This window comes from Pleurodeles waltl, chromosome 6 (genome assembly GCF_031143425.1).
Source record: "Pleurodeles waltl isolate 20211129_DDA chromosome 6, aPleWal1.hap1.20221129, whole genome shotgun sequence".
Taxonomy (NCBI): Eukaryota; Metazoa; Chordata; class Amphibia; order Caudata; family Salamandridae; genus Pleurodeles; species Pleurodeles waltl.
The window spans coordinates 195,282,846-195,303,579 of record NC_090445.1 but is presented as its reverse complement, the minus strand read 5'-3'; the positions used below and the strand labels follow the sequence as shown (position 1 = coordinate 195,303,579).

Below are 20,734 nucleotides of genomic sequence, written 5' to 3'. Positions count from 1 at the left end.
TAATGATGTCCATGCGTTCAGGTATTACATTTTATGAATACCTCTTCTGAAAATGTAACTGAAGCATAGGTATTTTTATTTGTGCGCATAGTTTTCTATGCAGCTCATGTGACAATATAGTCGCTAAATGATGGGCTGTGTTGGACCTTCAGTGATTTCCATGAATCCGTCTTTTGAGAATGCAAATGGCACCAAGATGTAGCAATCTGACTAAGTGGAGCTCTCATAAGGTTATTGTTGTCAAAGAGTGTGATGATGTTGCGCCCTCTAGCAGACACACTCATGATTTTACATAATTACAGGAATGCTATAAATCCATGAGCTCATTAAGCAAGCCTACATTTAACAAGGTTCTGGTCTGGAGGAATGATGGTAAGGGTTGGCCATGGAAACAACTTAAATATGTATGTAAATTAAAGAGAATCTTTGTTTGCAAAAAAAGTACACAAAATCAAGTATAATATTTAGAGCGAAGACACAACGATGTGGATTACACCATGGATACATTTCAACTGTTGCTTTTGTTTAGAAAAAGTAAGTTAAAAGTAATCATTTTGAAGCTAAAAAAGAAACCGATGGTACAGCACGTACTCCCTGTAAGTGAAAGAGTTACCCAAAGGCATATTCCTCCACTGGCCACATCACATATCTTTTCTTTGGTGATCCTAAGCCAGATGAAGATAAAAGAAAACTATGACCTATAGCTTTAAGTGATTTGAGGTCAGGGCCCATGCATGTGTTGTGCTTCCATTAGGGATGGGCAGAACTTGCTGAGTTTCACTCCACGGAATTCTGCTGGGTTACGTAAAAACTCTCTTGAGTTCTCTCAACGGAGGGAAATATGCATGTCACACTACAATTTAGCTGCAGTAGCGAGTACAGTGTTGAAAAATCAGTGCATATGGACTGCGTTGCACAAGAGCACACGGTCATTTGAGTTGATGTTGCTGTCGCTTTAGTAGAAAATCTACTCGAGAGGCAGCAAGTCTCCTCAAGAAGCAGCCCGCAGTACACAGACCGCGATAGCCCATGGTTGAAAATGGCGCGAGAGGTGCCAAATCTCACTAGCTCTTGCATTCTTTAGCTTTGTGGGGAAAAAATCCACCACATGGCGATTGGTGGAATTTGGCCTCAGAACTCTGCCACTTCCACAAACTCCACGGGCCGAATGAAACAGTGCACCCACCCCGATTGTACCACCTTTTCTCCACCTCTGTGCATTGCCTGAGTGTCCCATCTTCGATTTCTTTTTTGCCAAATACTTCAAACTGAAATCTGCCAGTAGTTCCAACTTGGTTTTGCAAATGTCAGAGCATTTTTCTTTTGATACTTTACTGGTCCAACTCGTTTGCTCAGCTATAGAATGCATATTGTGTGTGAGTCAATGTCCCACTTCTGTTCCTACCGGGGTTTACACTTGCTGTTTACTGAATATTTGCACTCAGTAAGCTCCAGCAAACTCCTTGATCGTTCACTTTAATGCCAAACGAGCAGACATACTTTCTCTTTGGATGGGCTAAAGATGGGAGGTTGTACCTACTTTGAGGGGTTAGGCTTGAGTCTTTGCCTACAGAGTGGGCAGTAATACTTTAAATTGGCACAGGCCTGGACTCTGGATAAAAAAAGGTATCTGGACAATGTATTCATTTTGTAGGCTAGAGGGATTACAGACAAAGATGAGTAGAGGTATGTGAGACATCTATCCCTGATTTAATGTAGCAACACATACTTCCCTTTGCATGATTGAGATTACACCAATCCGGTATCAAATCTTGGTTGTATCTCCATTTGCATTATATTGCAATGTAAGTGACATGCATTGTAGTATGAAAAGGTTGCAAAAAACAAAATCCATTTACTGTAGAAACGTAAACGTGGCGGGTTTTTACACTGAGGTATGTAGAAACGGGGATCTAATAATGATTCAGCTAAGTGACAAAAGTGATGCTTCAGATATCAGTAGTGGTTAGTCCTGAATACTCATAGGCTGTGGTGCTATCTTTATGAAATAAACATGAGTACTCTTCAGTGTGAAGCCGTTGCACGGCCGCAACACCCAACACCGCCGGCTCCATTAGGAGCCGGCTCCTATGTTGCGGCCGCCTCCCCGCTGCGCCAGCGGGCGTAAACTAGGTTTGCGCCCGCCGGCCCAGCGGGGATGTTGTAATGGGGACCGCGGGAGTGCGGCCGCTTTGGCGGCCGCACAGCGGTTACAGCTTGGCGGGCGGCGGTAGCCACCCGCCAAGCTTGTAATGACCCCCTATATTTTTAAATCCTATCAATTCTGTGTTCTTCCAGTAGAGATATAAGACATAGCCTGTTTCCCATACATGTAGAGTAGCACACTCATTCAGACATACTGGGACTACCTTTTAATACAAAAGAAATAGATAACTCGCTTATTCATATTCACCCCCAAAAAGGACCCTTGGGATTCCCCTTTCCAGTCCGAAAGCCAGGGCCTGTTCTCCATGTCCATGAGAGATCCCTTTTCTTCTGTCCTTGTAGATTTTCCTAATGATCAGGAACAGTTTCCAGATCTCTGTCACCCTTGCAGACCAAGAAAAGGTTCCTGCATTTAATTAGAGAGGGCAGGTGGTCTGACTTGAAACAGCTGCAGTGGACATGTGTTTTGCATACACAGTCAAGGGCATGTCCTCTGCATCATTTTTAGAAGGGAAAAGTTGTCCAAAACTTTCTCAGTGAATCAGAGTGGTCTGTAGAAAGTTACTAATAGTCTTTCATTCAACTGAAATAAGTTACTAATTTACAAAAACCAAAGCAGAGAAAGTTAGCTCCTCTGATGGTCCAGATAGTTGTCTATTATCGCTACCCCCTCTCTTCATCTTCAGGGTTTTATTGTTCTACAACCTCTTGGATGCAAGGCAGGTGAGCAGGCAGGAAGGGAGAAGATGATGATGAGCACTCACAGACAGTCATTTAAGATGGTGTCTTTTGTGTCTTCCACAGTACTGTTTGAAATTAATCAGGGGTGTCATTCCAGGATGCTGAGGACTGAGACGGACATGCCTTTAAAAATCCCTCAAGTCTTCTGTCACCCTTTCCGTAAATGGCACTTCATTCTTGGCCCAGAGGCCTGAAAGGTGACTGGACTTGCACCGACTGAGCTTGTTCCAGAGCAGTCTGGAGGCTAGGGTATCGGTTCTTGCACTTGCATCAATGTATAAATACCCAGACGAACGAGAGCCATCTTGTCTTTCTCGAAGACATTCACAGCAGCTAGATGTTGGAACTTGACTCGTGTCCACCCACTAAATGTACTAGGTATTTTGTATTTAAATGGAATAGTTCATCAAAATATTTTGGGCTTTATCAAAGGATGGAAGAGTAGCAACATTTCCCTTTTCATCAACCTCTACAACTTCTAAACTGCCCTCGTGCAGGGGTACTGAATGCTTGAATACCCCTGTCAGGGCAGTTGGCGGATTGGTTCTCCGGTAGCTTAGAATGCCCTCTCTAATGCCATGATTGTTCTGCACATCTCCCAAGGACTAGGGCTACCTATAAAGCAGGTAAAATCGGAAACAGTAATGTATGTCATCTAGCGCATTTAATATAACACATAGAGAAGAAATAAGATGGGGTGTTTACATACAGGGGATATACACCCCTTTTGAACAGCACCTGAAGCCGGATAGGCTGCTGCATTCTTGGACCTTTCATGTTTGCGTTATAGGACGCTTTTGAAACAATGGTGCACTCAGGTAGGCTTTAAGGGAGGGTCGCCCAGAGGGTGATAAAAATACCTTATACTTTTGCACTGAATCTGTGGCTGCAAGGATACATTCAAGTTTAGTTGAATACCACACCTTGCATCTGTTTCTAACCTCATATTTCCAACATCTATGAACGGTGAAAACTAAAGCCAGGATATGGTACAAATTATACTTATTGTAATAAGAAATCTATTGTATTTCTTTGTTAAGAATATGAGTGCGCTCATTAATACATGGCTTTCTCTCACATCAGACTGGTGCACACATCACTTTGTCATTTCACTGCCTTGTCCAGGCGTGGATCAGCACTTGCTGCACCTCGGACCACAAGGACCGTACTGATAAAGAGAAGACCAAGGACAGTTAAAAAAGGAGTTCAGCTATATCAGGGTCAGCAACCCTGCTGGTAGGAGACTTACATGACCTCTTGAACCACAAGTTCAGGAAGCCTAACTTGGGTTAGGCTTGGATGTCTCCTACGGCCTTCTGATGTGGAAGAGGTCCATCCTTACCTGCTCCTTGACAACACTCCTTTGTGTCAAACATAAAGGCAACATATCAGCGCTTCAGTGAACTTTTGGCAGAGCACAACGCTTCTCACTTATCAGTTCCTAAAGTGTTTGTGGGCCTCTGTACAGGAGTTGCTGTATTACCTATATATCATATATGCTTTTTGTGGTTTCATGGCGCCAGTGTCATGTCTCTTCCTTCCAGGAGAGTGAATAATAGCATTACGCCTATCTCAAACCCTTGACCCTTGTGGCTCACTCAGCCTCCTTCCCCTTGCAGTGGAGTGTGCAGTCTGAATTAAGCTCCCCAGAAGGATTGGATAATGTGTTCTAGTGTTTCACCACCCTTTTTCAACTAAAGAGAATTATCTTTATGTTTTCACTACATGACAATCTGTTGGATTACATCAAACCCTGGATTCCATAAAGACATGCTGCTTGCTAGGGTCAACTTCAAGGTAATGAGAATGTGATCACAGATAAGTAAAACATAACAAGGGGACAAGACGGGCAATTTTCCAAAGTCGTAGGTCACTGACAAAGGTCAGGAGGTGATCACAAAGCAAAGTGAGAAGGTCATGGCAAAGAGAAGGAGGTCATCTCAAAATGTGTTAAGAAGGTCACACCGAAGGGATTTGATAATGTCGTGGCAGAGGGAAGTCAGAATGTCAGCGTAAAGGAAAGTGAGAAGATAGGACAAAGGCAAGTGAGAAGGTCATGCCCATGAAGGAAGTGGTGCTGTGATAGCTTGGAAAGTCAGAAAGTGATGAAATATGGAAGTGAGAAATTCACTGCTGATAAAAGTGAATCTATTATGACCAAAGACCAACGAAATCAGTATGATCATTTCCAAAGGATGTGAAGGTTTGATGGCCAGGGGAGTGAGAAAATGATGGTACATGGAAATTAGAAAATCATGATCAATGCAAACAAGATTGTCTTGGTCAGGTGGAGTGAAAAGGCAATGATATAGCGAGATGAGAAGGTCATGGTCAGAAGAGTATAAACTAGGGGTGGGCGGTATTGGCAGAGTTTGATTCAACCGAATCACCTGGAATTACATTAAAATTCTACCAGATTCCGTGGAATTCCACGACAAGGTGGAGTGAGCATTTATCACTATTTTCATAGTTCAAAATGCACCTTGTGTCCCAAATGGATGTGAGGGTGCATTTTGCGCTATGAAAACAGAGCACCCAGATACCACTCAGTGCCATTGCACTCTGCAGTGATTAAAACCTTTAATCGCTGTAAAGTATGTAAAGGCGCTGAATGGTATGCAGTGGTTTCTAAACTTTTGGAATCACTGCATATTACTCGGCGCCCACCCCTTACATACTCTGCAGTGATTAACTTGTAATCATTGCAGAGGATGCAAGAGCGCCAGCGAGTGGCATGGGCAGGGGTTTCTATAGGTTAGAAACCACTGCATATATCAATCAGCACCCTTACATACTCTGCAGTGATTAAAAGTTAACACTACAGAGTATGCAAGGATTCTGAGTGGTATCCAGTGGGTTCTAAACTTTAGAAACGACTGCATCATTTGATTACACTAGCAGAGTGGAGAAGTTTAGCTAAGCAGTAATTCTGTGGTATAAGACTAATGTGGAATTACCAAAAGTCCTCAGATTTCGCCTGTGGAATTGAAACCACCGCCTGTGCCAAGTAAAAATCTTTTCCTAGGCATGTGAGAATATAATGCTCGAAACAAATTAGATGGTGAAGGAAAGAGTATGAGAGAAAGTGATTGAAGTGAGATGATCATGGTCACTTGAATTGAGAATGAAATTGGTAGGGAAGCGTGATGTTTATGACGAATGGAAATGAAAAAGTCATGGGCTAGGAAAGTTGAAAGGTGCTTATGAAGAAAATGGATAAAGTGGCAACTACTGGAAACCAGACTGTGGTTGTCAAAATAAATGAGAAATAGTGGAGAGAGGAAGTGAGAGAGTGACAGCAAAAGGAAAGAAGAGCCATGGCCAAACGAATTGAGAATGTTGGGGCAAAGAGCTGAGGAAAGTGAGAATATTCTGTCTAAGAGAAATGACGAGGCCAAGAGCAACGGTAGAGATAACCAGGTGAGGACAGGGAATGAGAAAATTAAAAACACTAAAACTAAAAGGCATTTGGCCGAGGTGATCAGAAAAACGTTGTTAACTAAAACTGTGAAAATCATCATCAAGTGAGGCGTGGGAAAGAAGACAAGGCTACCGGGATAAGATGAATATGTCCATTATGCAGGCCTGGGACTAAATTATGGCAAGAAAGGAAAAAGCAATTGAATCAAGCAGCAGCAATGGTCATATAAATCAGGAGATATGCATTAGCTCGAAAGATGAAGAATAAACGTCATGGAACTGGGGGAAGGGCTTGTCCAGGCCAACGCACAAAAAGGCTCAGGGTGATTGGTGGCGGGGGCTCCTCTCATGGATCTGGCTCAGTGTGGAGGATGTCGGAATGGCCTGGGTAATAACAAGATATGGGCAGCTGTTCCAATCTGCCTTCTTAAGCTGGATAAAACCTTGTCTCTCCCAGTCTCTAAATATGTCTCTTCAGAAATAGAGTGCAGCGCATACTGAACAAAGGCCGCTTTGTGCAGAGGCACTATGCATTTGTGCTGCCTCTGACAGGGTTTGCAGAGAAAAGAATCTGAAAGAGGGAGACATTCTTAAAGTGCTACTTTCTAAGCTGAGAGGATGAGTCACAGGACCAAGTACAAGGCAACCCTTATCAAGGGAGGGCTCGTGCTAGAGATGCTGCATTCAGATCTCGTGGAGCCTCAGTTGCTGAACCCAGGCTCCTCTAACGCGTCTGTGAACTGTTCAGTCTAACAGCCGCGAGGGGATTGAAGATGGTGAGTGTGCAAAGCCAGAGAGAGAGAAAAGAGACCAGTTTAGCCTCTATTCTGCTATCATGCCCCACCCTTGGTGATCAGAACTTAATATTCCAGGCTGCTGTGGCGTTCTCAGTCATTGAAGTAGCTTTACATTGTAGCACGGTGGTTGGCTGCGTGCTTTAAAGAAGAGGAATGGTTGGGGTATGTATGTCAAAGCGCACATGATGGGTAGTTGATGTAAATCCCTTTGCGGATGGAACTGTTTGGCCTATGCTGGGTATGTTATTCTGTAAAGCCCATGGACCACCATCCAGCAGAACAAAACTTCGAGCTCTTTGTTGGACCGTCTGAAAAATTCATGATAGGAATTGCCCCCCTCCTTGGTGCGGGAACCAATCTTGGGGATCCAGCGAGGCAGAAGTATGGCATTTACCCTATTGAGTGCGATGGGGAGATTTCGTTTGATTTGTCCTGCGGGTCAGTTATCCCAGGGGTTACAGTGATGGGGGCCTGTGGCGCTGCTATGGTGTGGAGCAGTGGTTCTTAACCTGTGGCCTGGGGACTCCTATGGGGCCGCGCATCTTGCACAGAGGGCCCACTACTGCTTAGATGATTAAATATGATTAACAGAATAATACATTGTATATAAATAAAAAAGCAAAATGTATAACTGACATTTTTTAAACATACTGTAAATGTGAAGAAATTTAAAATTGGAAGACAAAAGTTAAAGTCGTATCCTCGGGTTGATTCTTGGGTGCAGTGCACATGCATCAAACATTGAATTGCCTCATTTGAATTTAGAAATGCTCCAACCTTCCCATTCAAACTTAGACTTTTATAATATATGTTTGTGAAGTAAACAAAATATTTAATAATGTGTATATTTGTTTGATAAATGTTTTTATCTGTATTGTTTTACAGTTCAAATTATTGAAAACGCTTAGGCCGGGGTATTGGATTGCAATAATGATTCAATGGGGGTCCCTGAGTTCCAGTAATGATTAAGTGGGGGACTACAGAAGTGAAAAGGTTAAGAACCACTGGTGAAGAGGATTGACCAGATATACCTGTTGTTGAGTGGGATGGACTTGTCCTGACAGCGGTGCAATGTCCTGTTACTTGCTCTCAAATATGGAGATCCTCTGCATAGTTGACACTCAAAGTCAGCTAGAAACTCACCTTAAGGTGCACCGGACGTGTCTCCACCACCCCTTTGTACATTCAAAGAAGTAATTCGGAGACTGGCTCAAGTACAAAATGTCTTGTGCAAATTGTAAAACTGATGTATGTCATGGCCACAAGACATTATCATGCATGACTTTTGTATGTGAGTGTGACACTGGGTTCAGTTTTACCACAAAGCAACAGCAAAGTGCATTTTGCGAAACATGCATTTTATGTGTGACATAGATTTAAGAAATAGCTATTTCCCAACACTTGGCATACAATCATTATCTGATTCTGAACTTACAAGGCAAGTAGCAGTATACAAAGCACATAGCAGCTGCCGCATTTCACTCTCACAAAACATCCAGTACTAGAAATGGTAGAGAAAACTGTGAGATTTAATTGAGAAATGCCAACAGAGAGAAGAATGGTGCCTTACCGATGGAAGAATATGCAGAGCATTATAATACCAAATGTCTGAGAAGAGAAGTTTATGAACCATGGGAAAAGCAGTGTCACAAGACCCTGGCATGGCGGAGTTAAGAGTGATGTGACCTGAACTGTGGCATGGTGCACTATGCACGATAGACTCAGTGCTTAATTTGTGCTTGTTGTGTCCGGTGCTGAGCACTGGCACTTATTTTTGAGGGCCGGGGCTTACTCTTCTGTCTCAAGCATTTGCTGCGAGCAAAAGACACATATGGGAAAGATGGATGAAGGGAAAAACGAAAAAGCGTCACAAAGGGAGAAAGTATAAAGCTGCAAGAGTGAGCTGAAGGGGCAGGAAGTGGCTTTATATGGATTAAAGAGGCCGAGATGGCTTCAGGATTATGCCACCTCAGTATTCCATGTTCACACATTTAATTGCAGCAGCCGCGGGTTTAAGAGGAGGGCTTTGAGCACCGGCACCTTTTTATTTACAAATGAAGCACTGGATAGACTTTATCATCATAGGCTGGTAAGAGGTTATAAGTTAAAAGTTACCCACTCAACTAGCCTTGCAAATTTTGAATATATAAAGCACATTTTATTATGCTCTTTTGTCAGGCTTTTCTTGTCCTCTGCCCTTCACCAGTACGGTCTATGCCTGTTGAGTCCAAATGTTGATTTAACCAATGTTATGTACTCTTGACCATGGAGTGAGAGCATTTCTGTCCTAAAAGTTTGTGCTGTCTTCTAAGCCAGTCGCTCTTAACCTGGTCTGGGTGTCCGCAATGCCTACTCAAGGGGTCCGCGATTGTTAGAAAACTAAATTATATTAGCAGACTAATGAAGGCTATACACATAAGAAAGCATAATTGAAAATGTTTTAAACTCTCTGTAAATATGAAGTATCTTGATTCCTAGGAGCAGCTCAAGTACAGCACAGAGTAGTATGGACAAACCAAAAGCAGGATGAAAGGATTGCATTTTAGGCCACGATTAGAGAAATACAAAGGTTGTTGAGGGATTGTGATAAATGCAACAATTCTGATAACTATCAGACCAATGCTAGGGCAACTTTGCAACCTTTAGCTTGTCACAGCAAGTTGTGGGGAAGATTTAGAATTGATGTTATGGCTCCGATAGGCAAGAAGGGCGAGTACAATTATGTGATTGTAATCCTAGATCATTTCTACAAATAAACAGAGATCACAGTACTTTATAAGGCATATTCAGAATCGTTGTGGCTCACTGCGCGCTGAAGGAGCAGGGCGGTGTGTGGGGGGAGACAAAAACATTTATTAAAAAGAAAAGTAACCTGCTCTGCCGCGTACCGCTCCTCTTTCACTGGTCACTGCAGGCACAGGCTCCCAGGTTGCCCTGCAGCCAATCCTGACGCTGCTCAGAGCAGCTTTAGGATTGGCCTAGCAAGGGCGCTCCCAGGCAGACTGGGAGCCTGTGCCTGTTCTTTCTAGCCCAACAACACAGTGCCGGGCTGGAGAGAGCGCAGTGCGCATGTGTGTTTGGCCAGCCTGAGACGGCCGACCAAACATACATGTTTACTGAGGGAAGTGCACAGTGCACTTTCTTCGTCCCCGTCATCCCCCATGGCCGTATAATGAACACCGTTTATTATCGTTTTGTTGTTAAAGGCTTGCAGCTGCTGCAGCTCGCGGGGGACGGCACTCCTATGCCATAGCGGAGAAGCCGCCGCTAATCTATTGTGAAGTTTTTGTGTCTCTTCGGGGGCCTTCCTCTGGTAATAGTTAGTGACAACTGTTTCCAATTTACTTCAGACTTCATTTGTTTTAAAGAGGAATGGAATTATGCACAGTGCTACATCACTTTTATCATTCTGCGCGAAATGTTTGTGTGGAGCATTTCAATATGGTACTAAAGGGTATCTCAAATTGCCTAACAAATACAAGTTAGAATGGGAGAGAGAAATCATGAAGTTAATGTGGGCAAATCGCAATTTGAAGGAAGGCGATTGGGAGAGAGTTAAGAAAAACATCAGATTAAAGGGGGGGAGATAATGTGTATAATGAACCTTTGTGTGTCAGAGAGATCAAATGCAATTCAGCCTTTCTCAGTGACTGAAAGGTATGCATATCCAATTAGCTACACTTAAAAAACAAAAACAGAATAGAGGTACTGTGTGAGTGGTTGGATAATTCTGTGGATGAAGAAATAGACAAACGTAGTGTTTGTCAAAATCCGACGACCACCTCAGCTGTGAATGTCAGCAGTGGCAGCACACTGAGCAAAATTCATAAACCCAAAACATTTGATGATTTTTTTTTGTTATGCATATTGAATTGAATAGTGATGGTAATAAAAAAAAATCCCATGTTATTGCTGATGCATTTTTGCTTTTTTCCTCCTATTCGTGAGTTTTGCCTTCTAAGGACAAATATTTCACTAGCAATTTTACATTTTTTTGTTATATTTCTTTAGTTAATTTATTGTTAAGGAGGATGTGTTGTGTTGTTATATTGTATTTTGTTTCTTCACACTCCCTTCCAACCTGCGGAGATCAGTATTTCTGTATACGTTCTGTTAAATGGGTTGGAAACCAACACATCTTGGAAAACTAAACCTTCGTACATTGGATTAAAAGGTCCTTACAATTGCCTTTGGTTGGGGTCAAAGTTAGATAGCAATAACTACAGAGAGCTAGCCTGAGGGCAGCACATTATACTCGGTGCACTAACCACTTTCTGCTAGGTGAGCACTCTGCCAAAACCCTCCAAAAAGTCATGGCTGTGCATGACTTGCCCTTGGAGTTGCGCAGTGACACACAATGGTTTTTCTTGTGATTGCAAGTTGTTTTCAATCTGCTGCAACACAGGCCAGGAAAACAGGTGAGTCATCGCTGCTATAGGAGATATCTGACATAAAATCTGACAGTGTTAAATCTTGGTGGGTGAATTGCTGTTCAGGTGCCAAAGATTAAACCTGAGTTACTGCTTTGACCGCACAGACTGATTATGACACACAGTATCAGGAAGAGTGTTGTGAATGGAGAACAGCTGTTCTGTGGACTCCGAGATCCTTATGACGGACAGGTCTTGGTCTTATCACCCTGACACAAGTCAATCTCGGGAAAAACATATTATTGTAATTCCTTCCACTTTACATCTCCCCTCCTCCTTTTGGCCAGCATTATAAGCATTTTCAATAATTATAGCAACTGAAGTACTTCATTAATTCTCCCAATACCTTCTCTCCCAATCTCCCCACCGGTACTTTCATTCCTGCCTTGTTCTCCCACCTCCTGCTCTCCCCACGTCTACTTTCATTCACCCCTCTATGCCCTTCTTCCCCTGCTGCATATTTGACATCTACTCCCACCTTTATGGTGCCTCCTGTTCATCCCTTTCAATGAAGTGAGAACTTTGTTGTGGTTTGTGTTTTAGGTACTGACTTCAGAGGTATCTCTGTTGAGTAGCAATGACATGTTGATGCTTGGGGGCAGTATTCAAACTAAAAGGCTTGAAAAACTGTATGGCATATTGCTATATTTTTGACAGAGCCTTGATTTGAGAATCGTACACCGGAGCCTTCAATGGCTCATCAACAAAGTATTTTCCTAGAACATGTCTCGATGGCTCGTTCCAGCCTTTCTTCAGATGCACTCCAAGCCACATCCCTTCTCAGCCAAGCATATGGGTCAAACAGTGTTAATGCTTCTGGTGCACCATCCTGCAAACCTTTTTTAGAGAGGTAGGATTCTGTTCAATAACATCACCTCACCAATGGCACAGGGGATATTTGACAGTGTTTCTTTAATGCAAAATGCTGCCAAAAGAAAAGCCTTGAAGGGTCGCTTTATAGCTCATTGTTAATGTAAACTCCTTCAAGTTTTATGAGAGTGCTGAAGCATTTTCCGCCCCTCCCCTAGTTCCAGCGAGTGTGTACATTTGAGGTCCCAATGCACGCGAGTGTTAGATACTTGAGATCTGGAATGAGTTCTGTGAGAAATCATTCAGTTAATTTTAATTCAGACTACCTCTAACTGGGCATTATTCTCTGTTAACACCTTGAAATTGGCTCAGTCAAATGGATGGCTGAGACTGCTGGCATTAACTTCTTTACCCACTCCAACCCACTTGAGCTCTAGCAGCCGAAAGAGTATTGCCTTAGGTTGAAATCATAGGGAACATATACGTCCTTGTCTTTCTGTATTTGTACTGTCATTCACACAGAAGCCCTCAAGTCTGTCCCGCATATTAATATGCAAAAATGAATACTTTTTAGCTTGGCTTTGCCTGGCCAAGACTTGAATCTCCTCTAATGTTATCGCCTAAGATACTGCTTCTCAAACACTTTAGGGGTCATTTGGACGTCACCTGTAACATTTGGAACTTATCCATAATATTGCAAATTTGATCTTGTATACAGTGCTCAATCTACCATTAGGTGCCAAAAACAGAAAATAACATATACACAGTTTTTAACACATTTCTTGTATTTTGCATATTATTACCCCGTTTTTTATGTTTTTTCCTCACTATTACCATCAATGAGAAGTGAGTAGATACAGTTAAAATCAAAACATGAGTGAGCATAGCTCAAGATGTTCCCTAGTTCCAAAAGGGGCACAAGCACCATTTGTGTCCATTTTTACACTATTGTACCAGTCTAAATGGCATTGTTTGTCCTTATAAAAGATAGAGAAGTTTTTAACTACTCAAAGGCCTAGCTACTACTCAGCGCTCACCGATTCTACACCATTCCTTGGCTCTGAGCGGCCCAACTCATCGGAAACTTACAAGCACTTTACAAACAGCACTGCAGAAATCTTTCCACTTATGCATGCTCTGCAGCTTATTCTTTTCCTCTAACTGCATACAAGTTGATGCACTTTTCCCACTGTCTCAAGTGTGGCAAATAAAACAATGTTCTTTAAACCTTTATTGGCTTTGTGCATCTATGTTGAAAAGATTTCAATGTGGTTAACTGCTGGAAGCAACCTCTTTCTTGTGGTTTCCAAATGACAGTTAAATGGTCGGAAAACAGAGCTGGTGTTTGTAGGCAACCAGTTCAACTTGGTGTCCCCAAGCTATCGCTTGGTCCTTTCCCATCCCCTAAAATAGTAGTAAAAATCCTGGGCTTCTAGCCAGGCCACAACCTTGCCATGGATCATAACATCAAGACTCTAACAGCATTGTCTGGACTCCTGAGATGTCTGAAGAAAATCCTACCTTATGCACCACTTTCTGTCCAGAAACCGTTGTCCAGGCGACTGTTATGTCTTACTTGGACCATGGCAACGTACTTTATCTGAGCATTTCTCAGAAGTTACTTAGACATTTTCAAGTCATCCGGAATTTAGCAGCACGCCTTCTGCTTTGGGTAGCTAGATATCATTCCATCTCCACAAACCTCAGAGGCCTCCATTGGCTGCAGACAGCCAGAAGGACCAAACTCAAAGCCCTTTGTATTACACACTGGGCTCTGACCACTACTGGCCCATTATATCTCCACCTGGTTCATCCTGCTATCCCATCTAGGACATTCCCATTTAAGAATCTTCACCTGGCCGTTATACTGAGAGTTAGATGCTCCAGATTCATCTTCGCCGAATCCCATCTGAAACTGCTTTCAGGAAACAAATAACAACCTGACTGTTTTAGAAGGAACTACCGCACTTAGTAAACATCTTGCAGGATGGTACCTAGGGCTGTGGCACCTGTGCGCTTTAGAAAATTGGAAGCATTAACAAGAGGATATATCACTTTAAACTTCTTTACACTGCAAGACCTGAACTTTTTTTGTAGGAAGTCTTGGAAATCAATTCAGACTTTGGAATTTGCGGTCCCAAATTATTTTTCTTCTCTCTGGGTTTGAACTGCTACCCAGTTGCTTGTGATTTACTTTATTTTGAAGCCCTTTGGTATTTTTGAAGTGAATAATTGTATTTAATCGGTTGACTTTTTTGGTTTCGGGATTAGAAAAGATTACAAGCGAAGGAGCACTATTTCTAAACAATTTATTGTTGTTTTAACCCCTTTCCTGAAAACCCCCTGGACACATTTGATTACCCCCTTAAGTGGTAAGGTGATAAATGGGTTTGGTAGCCCAGAGTCCTGGGCTACTTTCTTGATCGCAGTCTAGCCCTGATAGTCAACTTCCTTCATGGCCAAATCGTAAAAACAAAACACCTTGCTTTGTCTCCGACCTTATTTATTTCTGCTTGTCACTGTTCTTTTAACTATATTTCTGACCCTGGAAAATCCATACTGAAGACAACCTTACTTATTTTTCAGTCTTAAGATTCTATTCTCTTTGTTAGTATGAGTTGAAGCACATAAACTGTTAGAGCCCCAGGGAAGGAACGAGAGATAGAAGGGGAAGAAAACATAGCTGAAGAAATAGACTGAAAAATAGAATTTTAAGAAAAGGGAAGAATAAGCCAATGAAGATGATTACAAAAGACAGAACCAGAGCACTAGAGCTGGCGAGAAGGACTGGCTTAAGCAGTGCAAAGATATGGCTCCAAGTCACGTGGACAACATGATTAGACTGCTGATTTGTCATGATCATGCCTGTGCATTCTGAGAGGGGTGGTGTTGGTTTATTCAATTGTAACCAGTTGATAAAATGTCCAGATTTCAGTGGCTTGCAAAGGAAGCCAAAGACCAGAACATAGTGTCTTTGGTGACAGGGAAGCAGATAGTCACATAGACAAAACCACCTATAAACTTGGGTGAGACAGACTTCAGAACATCGGTACCTGACAGTGATTCTCTCTCATCCACACAGCAATCAGGCGACTTACATTTGCAGATCCGGTCAGACACACGTGTGCAGTCCTCCACCATGATTTCATCATTCTCACAGAGGGTGCAGGGCAGGCAGGGGTCCATGTTGTTGTCCTCGTCAGAGAAAGTCTCCTCTGGGCAGACCTCACATGCCGTGTCGTGAGTGGTTGAGCATGGGTACTCCATCCCATGCCCGAGAGGGCAGCTCTGGCACTTCTCACACTGCCCTGTCTCTTTGCTCAGAAAATACCCATAGCTGCAGGCACAGATGGCATCATCGGTATCCACGCAGGGCGCAATCATGCGTGTGCGGCCCAGGCACTGCGTGCACAGCTTGCATGGCTCAACATGACTCGATATGTCAGAGTAGGTCACACCTAGAATTCACAGAAAGGAAAAGAAATGACAAAAAAGTGAGTACAGGTTAATCAGTGTCAGGACAGTTACGTTTTACATTAGTTATAAGAAAGGGCATAGTATAAAGTACAATTATCAGCAAGACTTGAAAAACTGCTCGGCATATTGCTGTATTTTTGACAGAGCCTTGATGTGAGGAGGCGAAACAGTATCACAGCCAGACATCAGAGCCTTCACTAGCTCAACAACAAAGTATTTCCCTAGAACATGTCTTGATGTCTCATGCCAGTCTTACTTTTAATGCACTCCGAGCCACACCCTTCTGTAGCCAAGAATATGGGTTCATATCAATTGAGCCTGAGTCAAACAGTGTTATTACTACTGCTGTACCATCCTGAACATTTTTGACACAATGTCTAATCACCCATCTGCCATTACTTGCATTCTGTTTCTCTGTGCTTGTATGCTCCAGTCTCTTGGTCCTGTATTGCCATAGAACCAACCCAGGTAAACTGGACAGTAACGATTTGGCCCCCACACTATCACTGTTGCAGGAGAAGGAAGATGTTGGTATCTTCTCGAGCCATTTCGTGTGAGTTCGAAGTGCTATCTATCCCTAAGGGAAGACTGGTAGGGCAATCTGCTAGCTAGACATGATGGTGAGTACACATGACTGCCTTTCGTTGTCTTGGCCAGGCCTCCCATCATAATTAGTACCATCAGCAAGTACCATTGCCTCCACTCTCATCATGATCACAAGGCTTTGCAAAATGGATGTCATGTTGCTTAAAGTGACATTATTACGTTGTCACTTCATGCAGCACAGCAGCCATCTTGGAAGTATAGAAAATATTGCTTTCTATACTTTCAAAATGACTGCCACATTATGTGGTGCAACGTGACTGCGGGAAAGCACCTTAGGCCACACAAAGCGCTGGTCATTTTTAAAGTATAGAAAATTGTGTTCTGTGCATTTAACATAGTTGCTCAGGCATAAAGTCAGTTGTAACTTGCTCAGCACTAGCTAAGTGAGAATGATTACTTTGGCATTACTTGCTTAAATTGCAGTTTGAATCTGTGACATAACCTAACTGGACTGCAGACACTTGGGTGACTTAAGTTATGTTGAGTTGGATCTAGAGAGCGTTGCTGTATTGAGATCACTAGGGCCTGGTGCCCTCTACAGCAGAGTGTCTCTCAGCGGGCATCAACCTTTGTTTAGCGACAATCATGATTCTAATTTTTGGGAGAAATATAGTAGGGGGTGGATGAGCATAGAAATGAAAAATGCTGTAAGAAATTGATTTTGGCTTGTCAAGGGGACCAGTCTGCATTAGGAGCTCAACGGCAAGAAGAACCTGAAGGATGTAAGCCCAGGCGTACTAGAGGATGCTGCAGGGATGTGACATTTTGAAAGTCTCAGAATCCACTGTGATGGTAAATCACATACTTTGAGGGGCTGTTATGCCGTAGAGTTGGACAAGCTACTAAACGTTTGAGCCAAATGCCTAGCTCTGGCTAAGCTCTTGGTCACCTATTAACCTGAAGCCCAAAAAGAGCTGTACTTCCAGGAGGCGAGTGGCTACAGCTGATGAGTAATTATGGTCTGGAGCCGGGGTAGAACCCCAGCCCAACTCAGTATCCTGTGAATCGTGGTAAATCTTCCTGTACAATAGTATGTGTCTGTTGTGAAGCACCGTTATGTACTTGGGCAAGGTTTACGCTGTGTAAAACTGCTCAAAATGAAATATGAATTCTACCTGTCACCCAAGCTGTAATCTCATCCACCAAGAATTGAGCACAAAGCATTGCCATATGATATCAGAAAGTGATCCCTATTTAATCCCTATATAATGGATGAATTGCACAATGTGAAGCTGCAAAATCTGGGATCAATCCCAGCTTCCGTGCTTGACCAAATTGTGTGGTCCTAGGTAAATACTTTATTTCACGAGCCTCCTTTTTGTTCCTTATCCCATATGAGATCACATTCAAATATATAGGTCTTGGCTCTGCGTTGAACAAAAAAATGTCTTGTGTTTGATTTAGTAGCCTATAATGTTACTTCATCTATAACAAGAATCTTGGCCACTAATTCTGTACACATGACAACATACCTACCTCTTCATTCACTAACAGCATTGTCATTAGCGTGGAGGCAGAAATGTCTATCAGTTCATGCTTAAAAACTTCCACTTTAATAAATGCATTTCAAATAATCTGATATTCTAAGTTGAAACACGTCCAAGTGTTAAAGAACAACACTTTTTTTTCATTTTTGAAGATACTTTATCATACTGTAACATGGTGTTTGTCGCAGGATTTACGCGACCAGTGTTTTCAGGGCTCGGCTCGTACACATGCTCTTAGAGCCACAGCCAACCCATGCCTCAGCTCAGGTGCGCGTCTACCTCTTAATTTATTGGCACACCCACCTCGATTATGCCTTTATAATAAATCTATGTGATTGAAGAATACAATTGGGAAAAAGTAAGTTCAGTGCATATATTGACTGGTACAAGTCTACAAGCCTATCTGAAAAGAATGCAGAAATTGGAGTAAGGGTCCTTACCCATGTGCCTCCAACATACCTACTTCCACTTGCTTCAGAGCCATGTCCCATTTTTCATAGACTACTTGCGTTAAAAACAATTTGTAGGCCGCAACTCCATTTAGGAGATGTAATTTACAATAATGCTACCTTATGCCGTACCATGCTTTATTCCAATGCCTGTTGGCCTAGTAAACAAACACATCCTCTCCAGGGCCCTCTGTGTGACCCCATGGTTACAGGTTCGAATCCCACCGAGTCCACTCAGCCTTCGAAGTCGATAAAATGAGTACCACTGAAGTTGGTAGCAATAAGCATCTGTTCCTTCAAAGATACCACTTGGGCATGAATGGGTGCTCTGCAGACACTTATTACACTGTGTTAATGTCCATGTGCACATTCTGCTCATAACAGTGATTAATTAGTGTTCTCAATAACCATGCACCTTTGAGTTTAGCGTAAGAACCAGTACGCACTACTGATCAGAGATGAGTGCTACATACATGAAATGTTGCGTGTCTTTCATGGTGAACATTACTAATCAAATGTGACTGTGCCTGGATTTCATGTGTGACTGTGAGTAATCGTTTTTAGTCACACACCACTGACTGAAATAAATTATATTCGCTGCACACTTTGTATATCAGTATTCAGAGGTATATGTTAATTCGCCAGAGACAAGTATGTTCAGTGACTAGCCCTAAGTGTACATCAGGCACCAGGGAGCTGAGTATGTTCAGTGAGCAGGCACGAGTGTGTTCGGTGACCTTAAGTGAGAATGGTCGGTGACTAGACGAGGGTCAGACTAGGACAGAAAAGAGACATGGGCATCAAAATAAAATTGCCCCCCATTAGTGAATTAGACAGTCAGAAGAATGCAATGCCCATCGTAAACCTCGCCCAGCTTTGAACAGTGGTGTTGATATTTACTATAGATTGAAGTGTTAGCTCACTAAGAAAAAATATGAGTTCATTGAAGAATTCAGAATACTTAACTCCAATGTGTCCACGTAAGTTTCACAAGTGAACATAGGGGCACACTTTTAAACTTTGTGCATCAGTTATCAGAATGATGATGCTCAGCCCCACTGGATAGGTGTGTACCAGTTGAGAACTAGGGCCCACGTTTATGGGGAATTGGAGTAGGGCAGCGCTGCAAGGCTTCCTGATTCACTGCCCTATACCAATGTAAAAGGACAGGAATGAACCGTATTTGTGAAATATGGTGCATTCCTGTCCTTTCCCCCGCACTGGTGCACAACTGGCTGCCTAACGCCACCTCTGGCACCATAGCACCGTGGTGCAATAGTGCCTGCGTTGCAGGCAGGTTTGTTTTTGTGCAGGAAAGGACATCTTCCTTCACAAAAACAATCTAGAGAGGTGTTTTCCTCTTTTTATATGTTCTGCAGAATGCAGTACACTTGGAAAGAGGAAAATGAAAATATTTCTCCTCAGTACGCCTGTTCTGGGACAGCGCAAGGTTTTGATGCTTCCCCAGGTTTACATGATTAAGTAAATCTGTGGCAGCGTCAATATCCGTGGGTGTTGCACGGAAAAACCCATCACACTGCCCATAGACCGCCTCCCTGGTGCAGAGTAGGCCAACACAAGGACTTGTGCTGCTTTGTGTTACTCCGCATCTATGAGGCCTTTCAAAGCCACGCAAAGTGGCCTTATGTGGACTCTTATATATGGTTGGGAGGCTTGCGCCAGCGGCTCGTCAAAAAAGTGACGCTGCTACGGAGCAAGCCTCTTATAAATAAGGCCCTAGGTGTCTGTCTTAGATGGCAGGACACATCAGAAAAGGAATCTTTTGTGCATTCGCAGTTCTAGACTGCAGTCAGTGCCCCTTTCCACGGGGTCCCTATGACGGAAGCGCCTTGCGCGAGAGCAGGCCCGGGCCCGCACGCTTCCTCTGCATCTCTCCACTGCATGCGGACACTTCGGCAGGAAAGACGTTATTTCTGGGCGGCAGAGGGCATTTTGCTGGGTTATTTTAAGAAGCGGAATCAATTATTCAACAGAATATGTTTTTCATAATGAAACCAAAGCGGGGACAATAACATTGCTGACGGAGGCTCGGCTTCCTTGCTGCTGCCTGAAAAAGCAACGAGAAATACTGTGCGCTTCGCAGCCGTCGTAGGCGCTCTGTAGGTCAGGACGGTGCTTTTGCTTCTGTACCGACCATGAGATGTTGCCAAAGCCGGCCTACGTGCTGACATAACCTCGTCACTAAGGACTGCACGTCGGTGCTTGCACATCACCTGCATCTGTGGGTACAAAATGTAATCGACAAGCGAAACAGTTGAAATCCTCCCATTTTAATGTACAGAGCAGAAATCTGTTTGAAAAACTGTCAAAATCTGCCTTGAATGTGGAAT

General features: G+C 43.0%; 1 protein-coding gene across 1 annotated transcript in view; it reads right to left on the bottom strand.

The window, feature by feature from the left end:
- NGFR (nerve growth factor receptor) overlaps window positions 1–20,734 on the bottom strand; it is a 104,442-nt gene that overhangs the window by 34,614 nt on the left and 49,094 nt on the right. The window contains exon 3 of the mRNA XM_069237794.1: window positions 15,463–15,822. Coding sequence (XP_069093895.1) covers window positions 15,463–15,822 — 360 coding nt within the window. The remainder of the gene's footprint in view (window positions 1–15,462; window positions 15,823–20,734) is intronic.